General features: G+C 51.1%; 1 protein-coding gene across 6 annotated transcripts in view; it reads right to left on the bottom strand.

Moving 5' to 3' along the window:
* The window catches only part of CBFA2T2 (CBFA2/RUNX1 partner transcriptional co-repressor 2), a 397,115-nt gene that overhangs the window by 304,379 nt on the left and 72,679 nt on the right, over positions 1-20,057 (bottom strand). For all 6 annotated transcript variants that reach the window (XM_078652273.1, XM_078652269.1, XM_078652270.1 and 3 more), the window contains exon 3: positions 10,167-10,408. In XM_078652273.1, the coding sequence (XP_078508399.1) occupies positions 10,167-10,408 (242 nt within the window). The remainder of the gene's footprint in view (positions 1-10,166; positions 10,409-20,057) is intronic.

Below are 20,057 nucleotides of genomic sequence, written 5' to 3'. Positions count from 1 at the left end.
TCGCCTAGCGAGTGCCGCCTTGGAAACTCCAACTTGCAGAACTGCTGACATTGCGCCTTCTCTTTAGTGGCAAATAGATCTAACCAAGGCTCTCCTCACTGCTGAAAGAGATCTTGGACCACCTCTGAGTGAAGACGCCATTCGTGATCCATCATGCACCGGCAGCTGAGTTTGTCAGCCCTGGAATTCAGGGAACCTGCCAGTTGTTGAATCACCAGAGTTATGCCCTGATGTTCCAGACATGCCCAAAGGCAAAGAGCCTCTTGACATAGGGTCCACAACCCCACCCCACCCTGCTTGTTGCAGTACCAGTTGTCCGTGAACACCTGCACACACTTACTTTGACAGAAGGAAGGAATGCCTTCAGTGCAAGACGAATTGCCTGGAGCTCCAGAAGGTTGATGTGTAGGCCAGACTCCGCCGGAGACACAAGACCTCTGATCTTCGCCTCTCCCATTTGGCCGCCCCATCCCAGGAGTGATGCATCTGTTACTACGGTGAACTCCAGTGAGGAGAGGGATCTGCCGCTGACCTAATCCTGGTTCATTAGCCACCACTGCAACTGACTTGCCCCCTGGGAGATCTGGATGACATCGGAAAGATTCCCTGATGCTGCACCCACTGGAACTTCAGGTCCCACTGCAGAGCCCACATACCCCACCTGGCATGATCCATCAGCAGGATGCAGGAGGTCATGAGCCCCAGCAGCCTCAGGGTCAGTCTCACCAATATCCAGGATAGAGGCTGAAACATCAGTATCATAGCCCGAATATCCCAGGCTCGCTGCTCGGGAGGATAAATCCCAAACTGCGCTGTATCCAGAACAGCTCCGATGAAAAGGAGCTTCTGAGAGGGAATCAGCACGTTGATAGTGAACCCCTGCGAATGCAGGAGATCTGCCGCAGTCTGGAGGTGTAAGACAGTCTCGGGCAAGCTCGCCTTCAACAGCCTGTTGTCGAGATAGGGGAAAACTAGAACCCCTGATCTGCGACCACCACCATCACTTTCGTGAACACCCGAGTGGCGCTGGTAAGGCTAAAGGGGAGCACGGTAATCTGAAAATGCTCATGGCCTACCGTGTACCATAGGTAACGTTGGAGGGCAGGCAAGACGGGCATGTGAAAGAAGCGTTCCGCAAGTCCAACGCTACCATCCAGTGTCCAGAGTCGAGGGCAGACTAGACCTGAGCTAAAGTTAACATTTTTAACTTCTCCTTCCAGAGGAAGCGGTTGACGTCCCTGAGGTCTAAGATGGGACGCAGGCCTTTGTCCTTCTTGGGTACCAGGAAGTAGACTGGAGTAGCAACCACAACCTACTCCTGGCACAGGGATGCGTTCGATAGCTCCCTTGGCCAAGAGCCGCAACTTCCTGGCGGAGAAGGGCCAAATGATCCTCCGACATGCAATGGAGTGTTGGTGGCATGGAGGGAGGGGGTGTGTTTAAGGGGAGGGAGTAGCCCCTTTGGACAATTTGGAAAACCCACCTGTTCAACGTGATATTGCACCAGTGGGGGAGGTGATGGCGAATCCTACCGCCCACTGGCAACTGGTGGCCCTGGAAGGTCGGACTAGGAAGGTTTAGAGGCTGCTGCAGGGGTGGCATTGGTGGACTGGCCCGCCCATTGGGCCCCAAACTCACGACGCTGGGTCCCACGTCCCCAGCCGCGCAGAGGCTGGGTAGCTTGTGCAGGCCTGTGGCTCTGGGTGGAATATGATGGGAGCACCCCTTCTGTAGCCATGAAAGGGGCGAAAGGCAGATTGCAAGAGGAAAGAGGTGGCAGCGAGGCTCAAGGATCTGGCCATAGCCCTAGAGTCCTTGAAAAGCTTAAGCACATTGTCCGCCTTGTTGCCAAACAGGAGACGGCCATCAAAGGGCATGTCCAAATGTGTTGATTGGACATCCCCAGAGAAGCCAGTGGACCTCAGCCAGACATAGCACCTCAGGGTTACTTACGTTGAAATCATCCTACCCAGCAAGTCAGCGGTATCCAGCCACACCGGATGGCGAACTTTGCTGCGTCTCTACCCTCTGAGACCGCGCGGGTGAGCACAGCTTGGGCCTCCTCCGGGCAATGTGGCAGCACTTGCGCACCCGTGACCCACACAAAGTGTGGAAACCGGCCCTAGAGAAATGCGGTGTTCACCGACCGCAGTCCTAAGATGGCGACAGAAAACATCTTCTTCCCAAGATGGTCCAACTTTTTGGATTCCCTATCTGGGGGGAGCAGTAGGGAACCCGCCTTTGGATGTTGTGGCTTGGACCACCAAGCTCTCGGAGGTAGGGTGTTGGGAGAGGAAAAGTGAGTCACCAGGGGCCTTGCGGTAGTGTTGGGCAATCATTCTATCCACAGGTACTCCTGTACTGGGCTTGGACCAAGTGCCCAGAAAGATGTCAGTGAGGGCTTCATTAAAAGGCAGCAGGGGCTCCGAAGAGGCCACTGAGGGCTGAAGCACCTCAGTCAGGAGGTTAGTCCTGACTGCCACCGTAGGAAGCTCAAGGCCTAAGGCCTCAGCCGCCCTATGCAACGCCACACCATAGGAGGCTCCCTCCTCCTTGGCCACGGTAGGGGGAGAAGCATACTAAGGTCTAGGGAGGTATCCAGACCACTGGCATCGCCCAACTCCTCTCGCCAATCCGGCTCCTCCAGTTGGTCAGCGCCCTCCCAGTCCTCCTCACGCTCATGTGGCTGCCACTCGGGCGGTAGGGAAGGCCAGGGATGAACAGCGGTACAAAAATACCCTCGGGTGAGGTTGGGGTCGATGCCGGCTGGGGGCACAGCTGGCATTGGCACTGGGATCGGTGCTGGGGAAGGTACCGTGAGGTCAACTGGCACCGATCCGGATCCCGGCCTGGATCTATGGGGGCCCTGCGGCACCGGAGTCGCCGACATCAAAGGCCTAGAGCCCTCAGCAGAGTCCGCGGGCCCCGAAGGTGCGCCAGCAAAGTCTGGCTGTCCAAAGATGGAGTGGAGAGCTTCGTAAAAGACACGAAGCTGGGCAGGGGACACTCCAGCTCCCGGAAAGGGAGGGAAGCGTGTAGCCGAGGGAGCGGCAGACGGATGGGGAGAAGGCAAAGAGCGACGATTCATCTTCGCCTTCTTCTTGTGCTTTAACTTACCAGAGGAGTGCGGAGACTTCGGCGACAAATGGCAATGGTTCCGCGATCAGTACCACGACCATCCCCTCGACCGGGACTTCGAGCCGCCCAGAGTGTACTCCAAAAGCTTTCGGGACCGCTCCTGCAAAGACTTTGGGTTCAGGGCCCGACAGTCGGAGCACGACTTTGGGTCGTGGTGGCGCTCCAGGGACCAAAAGGCATACAAGGTGCGGATTGGGTACCAACATCAACTTGTGACAGGAGTCACAGGGCTTGAAACCGGACTGTTGGCTGGACATCCCTCGTGCACCAGGCGTCGTTGGTTGCAAAAAAGGGGTCGACAAAAGTAGAAAAATAATTTCTCAAAAAGTCAATAAGAGCACGCTCTGTCCGGATCTGCGCTGGCTGGCACAGAAAAGAAAGAACTGACGTCAGCGCGCAGGGGGGGCAACTAAGTAGACACCACAACATCGTCCCGGCGACCATAATGCCGACGGCAGATGCGGAGTCGACTAATGGCACCTACCGAAGTACAAGGGTACTGCTACGAAAACCTTTCTCCGGATCCCGTCTGACGCCTGGGGGTAATTGTAAGGTAAGGAATCTATAACTAACAGTCTCTTTCAGATACCTGTGGTGAGAGCGGGATCATGAGCACAATTAGCAAAATGAGGTGTGGCCATGTCACGGGTGTTGACGGTGCGTCCAGCACCAAAATGGCAAAGTGAGAGGTGGCCAAGTCACCAGTGGTGACAGCGGGCCTAGGAGCACAAAAGGCAAAGCGTGATGGGAAGTCAGATTTTCCACTGCTTCCAGTACATCCAGAAGGTTTTCTGCTATTAGACATACAATTTGAACAATACAATTGTACATGGATGAGACACTACTGACGGGATGCTACGGTATGGTGTTTAGTGTTTCACTTCATTCATGCAGAGGATTTTGTAGGGAGTTCCGGCCATAAGCTGGGGACACACTACTTGGAGGATTTCCTTTTGTGGGGGAACCCAGCTCAGCGGACTGCCAGCAGACGCTAGTAATTGTTCTAGAGTTCATAGGTGACAGTGGGGGTTCCTTTAGGTCCAGCGAAAATCTGGCATAATATGGTCCACACAGAGATTGTAACAGATCAGCAAACAATGGCAGAGAGCCTGCCACAGGACAAAAGGGAGGAGAGGTAGGAATTGCTAGCTAGCAGGATGGTGATAGAGAAGGTGAAGTTGGAGGAGATTTAAGGGTTGCTGAAGGACATAAAAACTTGCAGGGGGTCAGGGAAGGGAGAACAATTGTAGGAGGCTAGGTGGGCGCTTTTGGATTTATCGCTGCTACCTAATCATGTGCGCATATCTGCAGGGGTTAAAGATGATTCCAGGTTAGGAAGGTTTTTCCTCGAATGCCCTCAAGGGGCTTCCATTTGTCAAGCAGGAGGATCTAACTTGGGGCATTTAGATGTTCTCTGAGGCGGAAGAAGGTGTTGGATTTGGCTTGCATTGGCAAGGGTAGTGGAAGGCAAGGGGTAGTTATGGTGGTTGTCAGAATGTGCAGAGCAGAGTTGGCGCCCTAAAAGGTGCGTTTCGGGGTGGCAAACAAGAACGTGGTTCAGGTCGTTAAAAGTCCACATTTGTAAAGTAAAGTCCACATTTGTAAAGCGCACAATCACCCGTAAGGGTCTCTAGGCGCTGGGGGCCGTCGGGAAGATTAAGCGAGCTATTGCCCAGAGTCACATGATGCTGGGCTAACCTGCCACCGGAGCCGGGGATCGAACCGTGGTCCCCAGATTCCAGCGTCAGTCGCCCTGGCCGCGGCGCCACACCTCTCAATAGTCAGTATGAGGGCAGAGCCATTGAGAAGAGCTTATGAACAGGCATGGGCAGACTTTTCGGTACTGGCACGCAGAGCAGGTCGACATGGCAAGAGACTTAGGGTGCGTGGGTAGACGTAGGCAGTCGCTGACGGGGGTAGCCATTTTGCAAGGTGCTGCTCCATTTGTCGCTGTTTCGCCGGGGGGAGAGGGGGGGGGGTTGGTTAGCAGGCATGTTTGTTGTTTAGTGGAGGCCGGGGACATTGTTTGGCACGTGTCAGAACTGTTGGGTTGTATTTGGCCTATTTGTTAGAGCCCATTCGTAGCCAAAATGCTATATGTGGACTATTTATGGGCTCCCTGCTACCATTTTAGGTACAGGTGAAATGGTGACAAGGAGTCTCTCTGTGGTTATCTTTTTTTGCCTGCCTACCAGTGCCCAAATATTTAGCTTTCGGGGGATTTGGTAGGTTATTCGATCTTATTGGGACAGGTGCGCAAGGGAGGGTCATTAATGTACAGTCGTCGCTTGAGACAGGTGCTTGGCTGTGGCCTTGAAAGTTTTGCATGTGTTTACAGAAGTTTGATTGCCATTGCCATTGGTGAACGGGAGGGTAGGCAGGAAGTTCAAGGTTAAGTATAGGAAACTGGGTTGCTTGGAGGTTAATACCTGCAGTCATAGGCTATAGGGTAAAGTAAAAGTTGCTTAATGTTTCAATGCACTAAATAGGAACGAGTTAGTTGCGGGTGGAGTATGTGGGTGGGACAGTAGGGATGGGGGTAGGATATTGGATAGTTCATTTGATTTTACTAATAGCGAGGTAGTTGTTTTGTAGGCGGATTGCCCAGGTAAAGTTTGTGATGTGCACCTGTTTCACTAAAGCGGTCTTTTTCACACAATATAAATGGTCTGTGCTGTGCCCATATCTCCCAAAGGCACAAGTAAGCCAACCCCAGGAACTGCATGTAGACCCCTACGTAGTACAGGCAAACAACTGAAAAAAAGGGAGGGGAGATGCAGGGTGACCTCTGTGCCTCTGGGCTGGTCACTCCTCCACGCACTGCGCACACTCCCCGTGGGTGTGCCCTGCTGCCCGTTCCCGCCGCTTTTTGCAGCTGTGCCCCTGACCACGAGGCGTGGTCTCTGCTTCTGAAGCGCAGCGCCGCCTCTGCTGCCTGCGTGACCTTTTCTTTTCCTGCCTCTGCACTCTGGTCTGTCCCCCCTGTGTTGGGACTGCTTTCCCCCCGCTTTTGCCCAGCTTTTTTCTTCCTGCCAGTCTCTTGCCCAGTCCGCCGCTTTTCCCGCCGCTTTTCCCGCCGTTTTTACTCCCGCTGTGCCCCCGCCACATCCCCGCCGCTGATCCCCTGCGGCCCCGCCCCCCTCCACCAGGAGCCTTCCCATTCGCCGCCCCGCTCCCGCCTCCCAGCTGCCCCTCCCTCCCACTGGAGCATATAGGGAGGAGTGCACGCAGTGGTGACCTGTGACCTCTGTGCCGGTCACTCCTCCACGCACTGCGCACACTCCCCGTGGGTGTGCCCTGCTGCCCGTTCCCGCCGCTGCTCGCAGCTGTGCCCCTGACCACGAGGCGTGGTCTCTGCTTCTGAAGCGCAGCGCCGCCTCTGCTGCCTGCGTGACCTTTTCTTTTCCTGCCTCTGCCTCTGCACTCTGGTCTGTCCCCCCTGTGTTGGGACTGCTTTCCCCCGCTTTTGCCCAGCTTTTTTCTTCCTGCCAGTCTCTTGCCCAGTCCGCCGCTTTTCCCGCCGCTTTTCCCGCCGTTTTTACTCCCGCTGTGCCCCCGCCACATCCCCGCTCCCCGCCGCTGATCCCCTGCGGCCCCGCCCCCTCCACCAGGAGCCTTCCCATTCGCCGCCCCGCTCCCGCCTCCCAGCTGCCCCTCCCTCGCTCCGCCCCCCCCACTCTCCTCTTATGGCAGAGTGGCCAACGCGCAGCGGGCGCGCCGATTGTGCGCCGAAGGCACGCCAAAGGTAAGCCCGTCTGCGCCCGTCCGCGCCTGGACCGCGCCCAGTGCCAGGAACCTTGGCCCTCGCAGACCCCAGCCCTCCCGCCGGACCTACGACGCCGCCACCATCAACGCACTCAACACCGGCCGAATCCCAGGCTGCTACCGAGCCACCCCGAAACGGACCCACGGACCCTTCAGCTGCCACGCCTGCAAGTTCACCTGCATCCTGACCTGCCCCGCACCAACACCCGCCAAGCCGAACAGCAGCAGCAACCACCTGAAGTGCATCCTCCTCAACACCCGCTCCGTCCACAGACACGCCATCGAACTCTGGAACCTCCTCGACACCACAGCTCCTGACGTCGCCTTCCTCACGGAAACCTGGATGAACGACTCCTCAGCGCCCGACATCGCCATCGCCATCCCAGAGGGCTACAAGATCATCCGAAGGGATCGCATCAACAACACAGGAGGAGGCATCGCCATCATCCACAGGGACACCATCCGCATCACGACCAACACCGACGACACCCTGACAACCGCCGAACACCTGCACTTCCAGATCCACACCGACCCGAAGACCACCCTCAGAGGCACCCTGATCTACCGACCCCCGGGACCACGCACACAATTCAGCGAGGACATCGCCGACTTCATCAGCCCGCAGGCCCTCCCCTCCGCTGACTACATCCTCCTGGGGGACATCAACTTCCACCTGGAGAACAACAACGACCGCAACACCATCACCCTGCTCGACAACCTAGCCAACCTCGGCCTCAAGCAGCTGGTGTCCACCCCCACCCACCTCGCCGGACACACACTCGACGCTGTCTTCTCATCCAGCAAAGACATCGCCTTCAGCCACGCCACCGGACTCCACTGGACGGACCACAGCTGCGTCCACTTCACCTTCAAAAGAACGACGATCCACCACCACCTGCAACAGGTTGCTCGAAGAAGCTGGAACAAGATCACAGCCGACCAGCTCGCCGCGTCCCTGAGCCAGCACCCTCCCTCCAGCTCAGCGAACCCCAGCCAGGCCGCCGACAACCTCACGAAGTGGATCAGCAACTGCGCGGACGAACTCGCCCCACTGAGGAGCCCGCCCAGCAGACCCGGCAGCAAGAAGGCCCCATGGTTCACCGACGAACTCAAGAGCTCCAAGAAGAACTGCCGAGCCCTCGAGAAAGCCTGGAGAAGAGAACCAACACCGGACAACATGACCACCCTCAAGCTTGCCACCCGGAAGCACCACCAACTGATCCGCGCCACCAAGAAAACTGCATTCAAGGACCGGCTGGACAACAACGCACACAACAGCAAGGAACTCTTCAACATCGTGAAAGAGCTCTCCAACCCCAACGCCGGAAACAACGACATCACCCCATCGCAAGACCTCTGCAACTCCCTCGCCTCCTACTTCCACAACAAGATCGCGGACATACACAACAGCTTCAGCACCCAACCGACGCACGCCACGACCGAACCACCGCCCCCCCACCACCACCCTCCGCGCCTGGACTCCGATCAGCACCGATGACACCGTCCGCATGATGAACTCTATCCACTCCGGATCTCCAACTGACCCATGCCCTCACCACGTCTTCAACAAGGCCGACGCCGTCATCGCACCCCACCTGCGGGACATCATCAACACCTCCTTCGACACCGCCACCTTCCCGGAGAGCTGGAAGCACGCCAAACTCAGCGCCCTACTCAAGAAACCTACAGCGGACCCCACCGAACTCAAGAATTACCGCCCCATCTCGCTCCTCCCGTTTCCAGCCAAAGTCATCGAGAAGACCGTCAACAAACAGCTGGCCGCCTTCCTCGAGACGAATGGATCCCTCGACCCCTCCCAGTCTGGCTTCCGAGACAACCACAGCACCGAGACCGCCCTCATCGCTGCCACCGATGACATCCGAGCCCTGATGGACAACGGAGAAACAGCGGCCCTCATCCTCCTAGACCTCTCCGCGGCTTTCGACACTGTCTGCCACCGCACCCTAGTGCAGCGCCTCAGCAACATCGGAATCCAGGAGAAAGCACTGGAATGGATCATCTCCTTCCTCGACGGAAGAACACAGAGAGTCCGCCTACCACCGTACAAGTCAGAGGCCACCGAAGTCATCTGCGGCGTCCCTCAAGGATCCTCGCTGAGCCCCACCCTCTTCAACGTCTACATGAGCCCCCTCGCGGCCATCGCACGCCAGCACAACCTCAACATCATCTCCTACGCGGACGACACCCAGCTGATCCTCTCCCTGACCAACGACCCCGCCGCCGCCAGAGCCAACCTTCACGAAGGGATGAAAGACGTAGCCGAGTGGATGACGACCAGCCGCCTGAAACTGAACTCAGACAAGACGGAAGTCCTCATCCTGGGCTCCTCGCCCTCCGCCTGGGACGACTCCTGGTGGCCCCCCGCCCTGGGCACCGCACCCAAACCGACAGACCACGCACGCAACCTGGGCTTCATCCTGGACTCCTCCCTCTCCATGACCAGACAAGTCAACGCCGTCTCCTCGTCGTGCTTCAACATCCTGCGCATGCTACGGAAGATCTTCCAATGGATCCCCACCGAGACCAGGAAGACGGTCACCCAGGCCCTCGTCACCAGCCGTCTGGACTACGGCAACGCCCTCTACGCCGGAACCACCGCCAAGCTCCAGAAGAGACTCCAGCGGATCCAGAACACCTCAGCCAGACTCATCCTCGACATCCCACGACACAGCCACATCTCCGGACATCTGAGAGACCTCCATTGGCTCCCCGTCAACAAAAGAATCACCTTCCGTCTCCTAACCCACGCACACAAAGCCCTTCACGATCAGAGCCCGAGCTACCTCAACAACCGCATCAACTTCTACGCTCCCAAACGCCACCTCCGATCAGCCAGTCACGCCCTCGCCGCCGTTCCCCGCGTCCGAAGAGCGACAACAGGAGGAAGGTCCTTCTCCTACCTGGCCGCCAAGACCTGGAACTCCCTCCCGACCGACCTGCGCCTGACCCAAGACCACCTCTCCTTCAGGAAGAAGCTCAAGACCTGGCTGTTCGAGCAGTAGCAGCACCCCCCCCCCCTCCCCCAAGCGCCTTGAGACCCTCCGGGTAAGTAGTGCGCTCTACAAATGTCTTGATTGATTGATTGATTGATTGTTTGAAAGTACCAATAAATATAAAATATTTTTTCTGTTAAGGATTTCACCTACTGGTAATGTGCACATTTTAATATGATTGCTAAAGCATGCTCTAAAGCTCTGGTAAATGAGAAAAAGATTTGCGTACATAAGAACTGCCTTACTTACCACCAGCGCTAGAACCAGGGTGCGCACCTTCTCCCCAATCTCAGGAGAGATGTCATTTCCGAACTGTTGCAGGGTGGTGAGGAAGCGCTTCAGCTTGCTGAGCTGCCGGGCCCCACAGGTGGCAGGGAGCTGTTGATTTGTCACCATGCAGGACGAGGCCTGTCCATTGCTGACGCGCTGCGGTGGCGAGGGAGCTCCATTCAGTGTGGGAGGGGAATGGTTAATGCCATTCCCATTGGACACTAGATAGAATCAGAAAAGGAAGAGAGTAAAGCCATGGCAGGCAGTGTACATTTATAAAATAGTGAGAAATTAGGGAACATCTGACTTAGAAATGTTGGGATCCAAGCTCTTTACAAGGACCAGTCCACAGCACTTAACTATGCCTAGTGAGTCTTCACAAGCCATTGAAACACATCTAATGTTTACTCTCGCTAGTCTATCCTAGTTTCATACCCATCTAAGGCAATCCCAACAAACCAGACAGCTAGCCATATCAATAGTGAACACCGAGGCGCATGCCTATCCCATCCAGTCTACCCGTACACCTGCCCCACATCTTCCCGTAACACAAGCCCTTTATCACCTCGTCCCGTTCAGCATGTACTGTTCCTAAAGCCCAACCAACATTACACCAGGTAAAGTCCAACATCTGCTCCAGTCCCACCCCAGGAACCAGTACCACATCCATAATCCATCCAGGCCCATACACAGTCTATTCTTACACTACTTCACTACCTATGGTCCCTATTATACCAGAATCCCCTGCAGTTGCTCGTGTAGAAGCACAATTTCTATTTCTTTATGTCATTTTTTTTTACTTGTGTTTGATTTTGTGCCAAACAGGAAATATACACTGTTAGAAATTAGTACTGCAGGATGTGAAGCCTGTGCAAGTAATCAGTAAAACATTTCCCCTTAATGGGAACAAAGCACCCCATTGTAACACGAGGTGTGGGCTAGTAATCACCATGACTCTCCACAATCACAGTATTCCACCCCAATACCAAATAGAATATCACAATAAAAGGGGTGTATAACTTTAAATAAAGCAACCAGGCCTACTGGCTTTGTCAGGAGGTCATCACAACAACATACAAGGCCTGCCTATTGGCTTCGTCTATGGATCTTCACAATAAAACGACCAAAAGCAACATGTTAAAATCACCAATGTGTAAATGCAACCATTAATGTCAATAAAGCATTTCAACATTGATCAAAATACACGGTCAGCATCATACTAATCAATAATGCATTTGAAACAAACATAACGTGTCTCAGTCTTTTATACACCTTCAGGCAACATGAAATGCAGCCACAGGACCAACCCCTAGAGAGTGCTGCACTACCAGGTGAAGAGCCAAAGATCTAGCCTGAGGAATGCTTCAAAAACGGATGAATATCTTGGGGGGGGTGGGGGGGGATTCATAATTTCCTGGACCCCGCAAACGAAGGGTAACTTATCAAAATTACATGTTTGGGAGCTGTTGCAACTCCTACAGCTCCCCACAACAATTCTTAAGCTTGTTAGTGGTGCCCCTGTCCATCACAAACAGCAACATTTATGCAAATGAGAACAGCCCCACAAGGCATAATGGAGGAGCAGTGAGCATTCAGTGAGAAGCTCTACTGCAGCTTCAGGAGAGCGCCAATCCTTTTTCTTCTGCTTTCTTGTTTTAAATCCCGGGTGTATCATGTGTTGGGAAACACTGGGAGTTCACTCCCAACTCCCCCATCCAGCACTCCTTGTTGCCAGCGCGAAAGTCGGGAGCGGTCTTCTCCCTGCCTACTCTGTGCAGCAGGGTAGTGGCATAGCCCCTATCGCTCCTACCTGCGCTGTCATGAGGGCCTGTAAAAGCAGGAATCCCCCCCCCCCCTGCTCTTTCATGCAGCCACCACAGGCAGCAAACACAGGCGAGGCTAAAGGGGAGAGGAGTTGGCCTAACGGCTAGGGCGGTCGACCTCAAATCTAGGGAACTGGGTTTGAGTCTTGGCAATGACATTGAACATCCTGTGGTTCTGAACAAATCGCTTAATTTTCCTTTGTCTAACAAAAATGAATGTGTTCTCATGTAATGCAACTGGTGCTATGTAAGGCGCTCTGATACGCGATTCGGGTCAAGTTTGCGCTATATAAAACTCTGTAAAATAACATTTAAAAAAATAAAGGGACTAGCTACACCACTGAGGCAGGGTGTTGCTTTTCTAGTGGCCGTGGAGCCCCATGCATTTCATTTTTTCCCAGGGGTCAAAGGTCAATTTTTTTAAAAGGCAATAACTCTGGCCCTGTTGGGCCGATTTAGAAGAGCCTGGTCTCATTTTACTCCTGGTGGGAGCAGTTTAGCAGGGCTCCTGGCCTCAGCTTTGCAGAGAGCTGGTTCTACTGGATCCCTGCACCAGCATTTCGCCTGGTTGTTGTCTCTTGTGCTTCTCTCCACCTTTTGCGACACAGAAGTCCAGATCTTCCCCCAACTGGTCCTTAGGAGTGGAAGGGAACCAGCTTCCCTAGTCCAGGAAGGAACCACTGGTCATGGGGTCAACTGTGGGCAGTCTATAGTCCATTAGGGATCCAGGGAGTTTGCTCTTCCAGCTTTCAATGCTGTTGCCTCCGTTGCAATCCAGTTTCTGGGAGCTTCAGCGCCACTGCTATCTGACATCGCGGTCACCGACTTTCAAACAAAAACTTCAAAGGAGAGCCCCCTCCTCTTTAGCTCCAATTGTGTGATCTTCCTTCTTTGTTCAATGGGCTGGGCTGTCTCTACCCTGATACAGTGTGACAGCTAATTGACAGCTGCAGATATTCTTGCTCACACCTTCCTCCTCAGGTGCTGATTGAAGTACTGGTAATTGCTCCTTGTGTGTGAGGAGACCTTTGTTCCCTCTGCTAGTGAGCAGGATAATTAACTTGGCCCAGCAGGGTGACAAAAGACTTCACACTCCGATGTACATAGGACCCGGATACCAATTCCAGGTCCTGGAAGCAAAGAGGACGGAGAAGCACCGCCACGCTCCGCCCAACAGTGTTGAGCTGCCCGCTTCTAGTACCAGTGTCTGGGGGAAGCGGTGGCAACTACCAATGCGAGCTCCATACCCGTAGGAGCGGGCAGGGGGAGAAGGGCACTGTGGGCATATTCCTGAAAGGCTAAAATACTTTATTAAAGATAATGTGAGAACTGACTGCAATGCTTTAATATTCATAACAAGGGCAGAAGAGTATGTCATGCTTTATTAATGATAATCAGAGCATGTTTGCAATGCTTGATTATTAATAAGTACAGAGGGATTATGGTTACTGAAGTCCGTCATGGACTGAAGTAGTACCATGAAATTTGATTCGGATTTTGAAGGGTGGGGACATTGACCTGATGTAAACTTACACCTTCATATACGTTTATGTGCTGTGCTGTACTGTACTGTACTGTACGTGGAGGGAGGTACTTTGAATTTTGGGGTCATGACCCTTTAGGGATCAAATGTAATGTGGCCAAAGGTATTTCGACCAGCCTTATGCAAAGGTGTACATTGCTGGGTAGTATTAAGTAGTATGCGCATAGTAAATGTACTTTCCTTTTTCTAAAGAAAAAGCACAAACTGGACAATGATTTACTCAGCGTTATTAGTATATGCCAGCAAATGGGGATTACTAGCCCTCACCACCTCCCTTGAGTAGGCCTTGGACGGCAATGCTACGCTACCCTGAGAGAGTCAAGCACTACATTTCAGTGTTTGGTTCCCAGTGGAATGGTTCATATGGACCCACTACTTGTGCAGGCCACACAACAAATGGCCCGCATCCTTACCATTTGTGGTGGTTAAACTAGCACATTCCTAGTTCTAGTCCCAGCTATAGCACCATTTTATGGCACCAGTTATAAGGGATGGGAACAGAACAATTCAAAGATTATTATTACTGGTCTATCGAAAGAAGCATTGTGCTTCCCAAGTCGCCATCCATGCATACAGCATATGTTTATAGGAAGATCTAACAAGTGCCCTATGCTGACAGCGGCAAAGACAACCGACCACTGATAAGACCAGAAAGCACGGAAATATTAGAAAAAAGAAGCATGAACATATTAAGGGGATACGGAACGTGGGTTCAGCCTGTCCTTGTTGCTATTTGGTCCTACAGACTCTGTACCTTGCTGCAGTAGAAGAAACTGTATGACTAAAAAAAACAGGTGATCTTGTGATCAAACATCAATCAATCAATCACCTTGAAACATGCACAGGATGCAAGCTAAACTGCAAGGTGGCAGTGTGGATTTGGTCCACACTGTGCAACAAATAGTAAGGGTGGGTGAAATTGTGTAAATTTTTCTGCTGTATTCCGAGGAATATCAACATTTTGCAAAATTAAGATTTTAAAGCAAAATGCCGCTTACCAGTATGTCACATGAAAGTTTTATGTGAGTGCACACTTCAGGCAAAACATTTCTTGCAAGATACCAGGAGACTGGTTTAAGCAAAAACAATTATCTTTGTGAACTATTTCTATGTGAACAAGTCTCTTGCGTGTAAAAATTATATTTCAACTCATTTTGTGATTGCACGCAATATGAAATTCAGGATTTACTCCAATTTCACAAGTATAATTAAAAATTCTCCGACTAGTTTTAGAGCAGCTAACAGTCTGGCTTCATGGAACAGCTGTTGTATGACCTTATGTGAGCAACAGAAAAAGAGCTTTAATAAGATGCACTGAGAAAGGAGCTTAGGCCCCCACCCACGTCCTCGCTACAAGCTTTTGATTGGGTAGAAGGCGAGTTACTTCACTGAAAAAGACTGCTTGATTTGCCTTTTGAGAAAACTTAGGGGCCGATTACGATGTCAATCAGAAAGCCTCCGACCACTAGTCGGAAGCTTTCCGTCCGCAGTCGGAAGTATTCCGACCGACACGGTCGGTTTGCGGTCCGATCACGCAACTATGATGTCAGAGGTTGGAATGTAAATCAGCCGGTCACTCCGACTCGGTTCTGACCGGCTCTCAGAGTCTTCCAGCCGGTCGGTACTGCACCATAATCCCCTATGAACGGTGTTTCAGCCATTGGGATTGCAATGTCAGTTTCCCACAGCCTTTCCGTGCTGGCCTTCCCGACACGGAAATGCTATCGCAAAGTGAGTGTGAGGGCCCCTAGAAGGCACCCCTTCACCCTGTGACCTATGGTTACCCCCTGTAAAACCATGTACTGTGTGGCAGAAACATGGGGTTCCTGCCACAGGGCACAGGGTTTTACACACACCCTCATTTCTCCATAGAAGCCTGTATTACGGACGGTTTACGGTCGTGACACAAGCTCCCATAGAGAAAAGTGAGTATGCAACCGAACAATGTTTCTCGCATCGTAAACAGGCAGTCCGAACCACCAACCTAAGGTCGTCAATCCAGAGTCAAAGTCGGTGTCAGTAAGAGGTAACTCCGACCAACACCGACCAACACCGTAATAAGGCCCTTAATTCTCAACACACTAGACCCAAGCTGGTCAATGATCAAGATGGCGCCTCGATGCGATACTTCTCTCAATGATCAAAATGGCGTCTTGGTTACAATGCGACAACCTTGATGCGAAGCGTGCACGCCAGATGGCTGTGTGGCGACTCGATGATCTTCTGAGCCGTGACAGACCCTGCGACACGCTTCTCCGGTGATGCAACGGCGACCCCTGCAGCTGCAACAATCTTCTCCGGTGATGCGAAGCACTTCAGCGATGCGATGGCGACAGCGGCAGCACGCTTCCTTGGTGATGCGACGGCAACTGCTGCAACAGTAGGCACTTCAATTCCCAGCAAGGGAATTCAGGGGGGAGCAGGTTGGTGAAGTCTTGTATCCCTGAGACTTCAGGCCCTTGGAGATTCTTCTTCAAGTTGATGAAAAGCACACTCAGTCCTCTTCTCCTTTCTTTGGCAATGAAGCAACCACTGCAGGCCAACCCCCAAACACACAGCACAGGGGTAGTCTCCTCCTTCAGCTTCCTGGTTCTTCTCCTCAGCAAAGGTTTGTCTTGATTCCCAGAAGTGATCTAGAAGTTCTGGGGTCTGGGTCCCCCTTTTTAGTACCAAAATCCTCGGTCTCTGAAGGCAGAGTGTATCTGTACCTAGTCCAAACCAGTTCTGGGTGCATTCTGCCAGTGTACACTGGCAGAATGGATTCACATGCTGTGCATTAGATTTAAGTAACCATTTTGCTTTGCAGCATGAATCACTTTCTAGATTCACATGATGTGCATTAGAATACGTAGTAGCTTCCCTCTCCTTGGGATGGCAGTGGTGAGATGAGGAAGAATTTGCAAACAGGTGTTGAAGTACTTTCTGTCCCACCGCAGCTTCCTTGGTCATCTGTATATCCACAAAATAATGTTTGGTAAAAGTATGTGGGGATGCCCATGTTGTGGCTGCGCATATAGTCGCTACTGGCACATTTTTCATAAAGGCTAGAGTTGCACCCTTTTTCCTTGTTGAATGTGCTTTTGGGCATACGGTTCGTGTTTTTCCTGCTGAGGAGTAGCATGTCTGAATTGCCTCCACAATCCATTCTGCAATTGTACCTTTTATAACAGGTGACCCTTTGCTGGACTTTCCCTGAAAGATAATTAATTCCCCTTACGAAACTGTTTTGTCTCCTGTAGATAATACAGTAATGCTCTCCTTACTTCCAGGGTATGTAGTCTTCTTTCCAGCTGTGTTTGAGGGTTTTTAAAGAAAACTGATAACTGAATACTTTGAGTCAGATTAAATTAGCTCACCACATTGGGTAGGAATTGGGGATTAGTTCTCAGAACTATTTTGCCCTTGTGGATTTGCATATATTGTTCCTCAACAGTTAACGCTTGGAGATCGCTTATTCTCCGTAGTGATGATATTACTATTAAGAAGGCCCTTTTAATTGTTATATACCGTAGTTCTACTTTTTGTATAGGCTTGAAAGGCTCCGTCATAAGCTGTGCTAGTACAGTGTACAAATTCCACATAGGAGGAGGAGCCTACCTTGGAGGAGCTATCCTTTTGTAATCTTCTCGGAACCTTTTGATGACTGGTGATGTGAAATAGCTCTTACATGATGGTCCTCTGCTGTGTACCACAACTGTCGCCATGTGCACCTTGAGGGTTGAATAGTTGAGGGTTGAATAGTTAACTGCACTGTCCAGCAAGTGGGTGAGATAGATTATCGCTGTCTTCTGTGTAGAAATTGAATCTAGGACATTGTTGCCCTTGCACCAAATGAGATACCTACTCCACTTAGCTTTGTAGCATGGTCTTGTTGTTGGCTTTCTTGTCTTCCTTAGTACCTCGATTGTTCTTTGGGGCAAGCTTAGGTATCCAAATTCTATGTGCTCAGGCACCCAGCTGCTAGTCTTGGTGTTGCTGGTTCTGAGTGGAACACTTGTCCCCTTTACATTGTAGGAAGGTCTTGCTCTTCCGTGATCTTGACCATCCGGCCCTTGGACAGTTTGTGCAGGTTTGGGTACCAGGTTTGTCTCGCCTATTGAGGGGGTATGAGGATTAGATTTGTTCCTGGTTGCCTGGCCTTCTCCAGTACCTTGTGTAGTAGAGGTTATGGGGAGAAGGAGTAAGCAAATCTCCCTGACCAATTGAGTTTCAAGGCATTCCCTTCTGACTGGTGGTGTTGAAACCTGTAGATGAGGAGTTGGCTTTTCCTTTTCTCCGCTGTTGCAAACAGATCTATTGTTGGTGTTCCCCCAGAGCAAGGAAATGTTGTCTAGGCTCTTTTGTTTATTTTCCATTCGTAAGGGCTTGTGTTCTGTCTGCTGAGTTGATCAGCTTCTGTGGGGTCTTTCCCTAGTAGATGGATTGTTTGCAGATTGATCCTTCATGTATAGCCCATTGCCATATGTCTTGTGCTAATTTGCTTAGGATGAATGGCTTTGTTCATCCTGCTTTGTTCAGGTAAAACACTGTTGTATTGTCTGTTTGGATCAATGCTGTCCTCCCTGTAATGTGAGCTTGAACAGCTTTCCGTGCTAGGAGCACTGTTTTCTACTCTAGGAAATTGATGTGCTTTAGGGAGTCAGAACGCTTACTGTTGCCCTCATTTTTAAGTTTCCTGTATGCGCTCCCCATCCTTTGTGAGATACATCGGTTTTGAGGTCACAGATGGAGTTGTCATCTTGAAAGGTCTGCCTAGGGTTCTGTTATTGGATGCCTATCATTGTGTCTCCTTTTGTACCTTTCCTGTTACAAAATTACATGAAACAAGCATTCGCAAAGCAATAGGTCTCGCATTGTTGAAAGTTAGAGCAATTGGTGTTGTTAATCTACTTAAGAAATAGAAACCGTACTTTCAGAAGCGTTGCTTGTGCACGGTATGAGAGGCTGGCCTGGTATATGCTGTCCACTAATGTAAGTGGGCTCCTTGCACCAGTCCAGACAACCCTTATGGTGATTTAAGAGGCCTTCGACAACCTCAGAAGGCTCTCTAAGTGATAACTGGGGAGAGCAGCCTTCAGGCTTAGTCCAGAAGGAGTGTAAAGCAGCTTGCTTTACCAGAATGCAATCTTATAGTATAGATTAAGTGAAAAGAACCACACCAAGTATTTATAAAACAAGCATTGGCATAGCCAATAGATCTCGCCTTTGAGACCTTATAAGTGTTTAGCCATGCAACAGTTGATGTTGTTGCACCAAGGATATTGTGCTGCACAACTAAATACTTATAAGGACCCAAAAGCAAGACCTATTGGCTATGGTTGTATGTGAGGATCATCCAGCTAGTCAGGAGGGAACATGCACTCATGCTCAATCTTTAACCACGGGACTCCTCATTCACGTGCATGAAACATTCCTAAGGGGTGCATTGACGGACCCTGCAAAACACTGTCTGGCTGCAAGCACCAGCAGTGTAGGGTGATGACCCCAAGTATGACTCTGTGCTGCAGTTGCCATAAGAACGATTGGGGTACTAAAACTGCCACTTTAGTGCTCTTTCTGGGTTGAGCGCAGAACTAGAAGGTGAACCCCTCTAGCAGCCTTGGCGTTACAGATGTGTTTCTGTGCACACGTTCCGCTCTTAAAATGAGGAATTACATCAGCAGAAGAACCAGGTGCCTTACAGCATTTATATGTATGCCCTCCAATGCGCACCAGCCATTTCATTTGTTGGCTTGAAACAATGTTTCCATCCTCTCTGGGTGACCAGTCTACACTGTAACGGCAAAATGCCTATTCAGGGGTTAAGTGGGATGAAAAATGTGTGTTGGGGGTGGGTCCCTAAAATGGGTGTGGCTTGTAGAATTAAGGTGTGGCTTAAACATGTGAACAAAAATTTCCGGAGTCACCCTACACGCACATTTGTACAATATTGTAACTAGAATAGATGCCCACTCCTCTGTGCACTTTGCAGAGGCCAAGGATTGTATGAGCAAATATTTGTTTGTAATAACTTTATCTCGATCTTCAATATCATAAAAGTACACAGTATATAAAAGACACATAAAAACATCCTCACAAAGCATACAAAGTGTCATCAGAGATCAAAAAGAAATGTACAAAAGTAAAGAAAATCTGTAAAGTAACCAATCTTAATATGCATGTTATTATGGAATTAAAAACAGACTTCATAGTTTAGTGCAATAATACAATGTTGGGTCACAAAAAGTGCAAGTTCTGTTTAAGGTGTCTTTGAAAATGTAAAAAGAGGGTAAAATAGGACGAGAAAACAGCGGACTTGCTCTATAGCAAGGTGTGCAGAATTGCAATAAAGTTCTAGGCAGTAAGAGGATTAACTCCCTCTAACAAACCGCTCTCTTTTCAGGGATTTACAAAGGCTCTACCCTTTCCCGAACTGCTTGAATACGCATTGGTGCGCAAAATTCAGACGATATCGGTCTGGAAATTGAGGAGAAAAAAACCCCATTGCTTAAGTCAGTTGAGTGG

This window comes from Lissotriton helveticus, chromosome 7 (assembly GCF_964261635.1).
Source record: "Lissotriton helveticus chromosome 7, aLisHel1.1, whole genome shotgun sequence".
Classification (NCBI taxonomy): Eukaryota; Metazoa; Chordata; class Amphibia; order Caudata; family Salamandridae; genus Lissotriton; species Lissotriton helveticus.
Note: the sequence above shows the minus strand (reverse complement) of the source record. Positions and strands in the feature narration are given on the sequence as shown.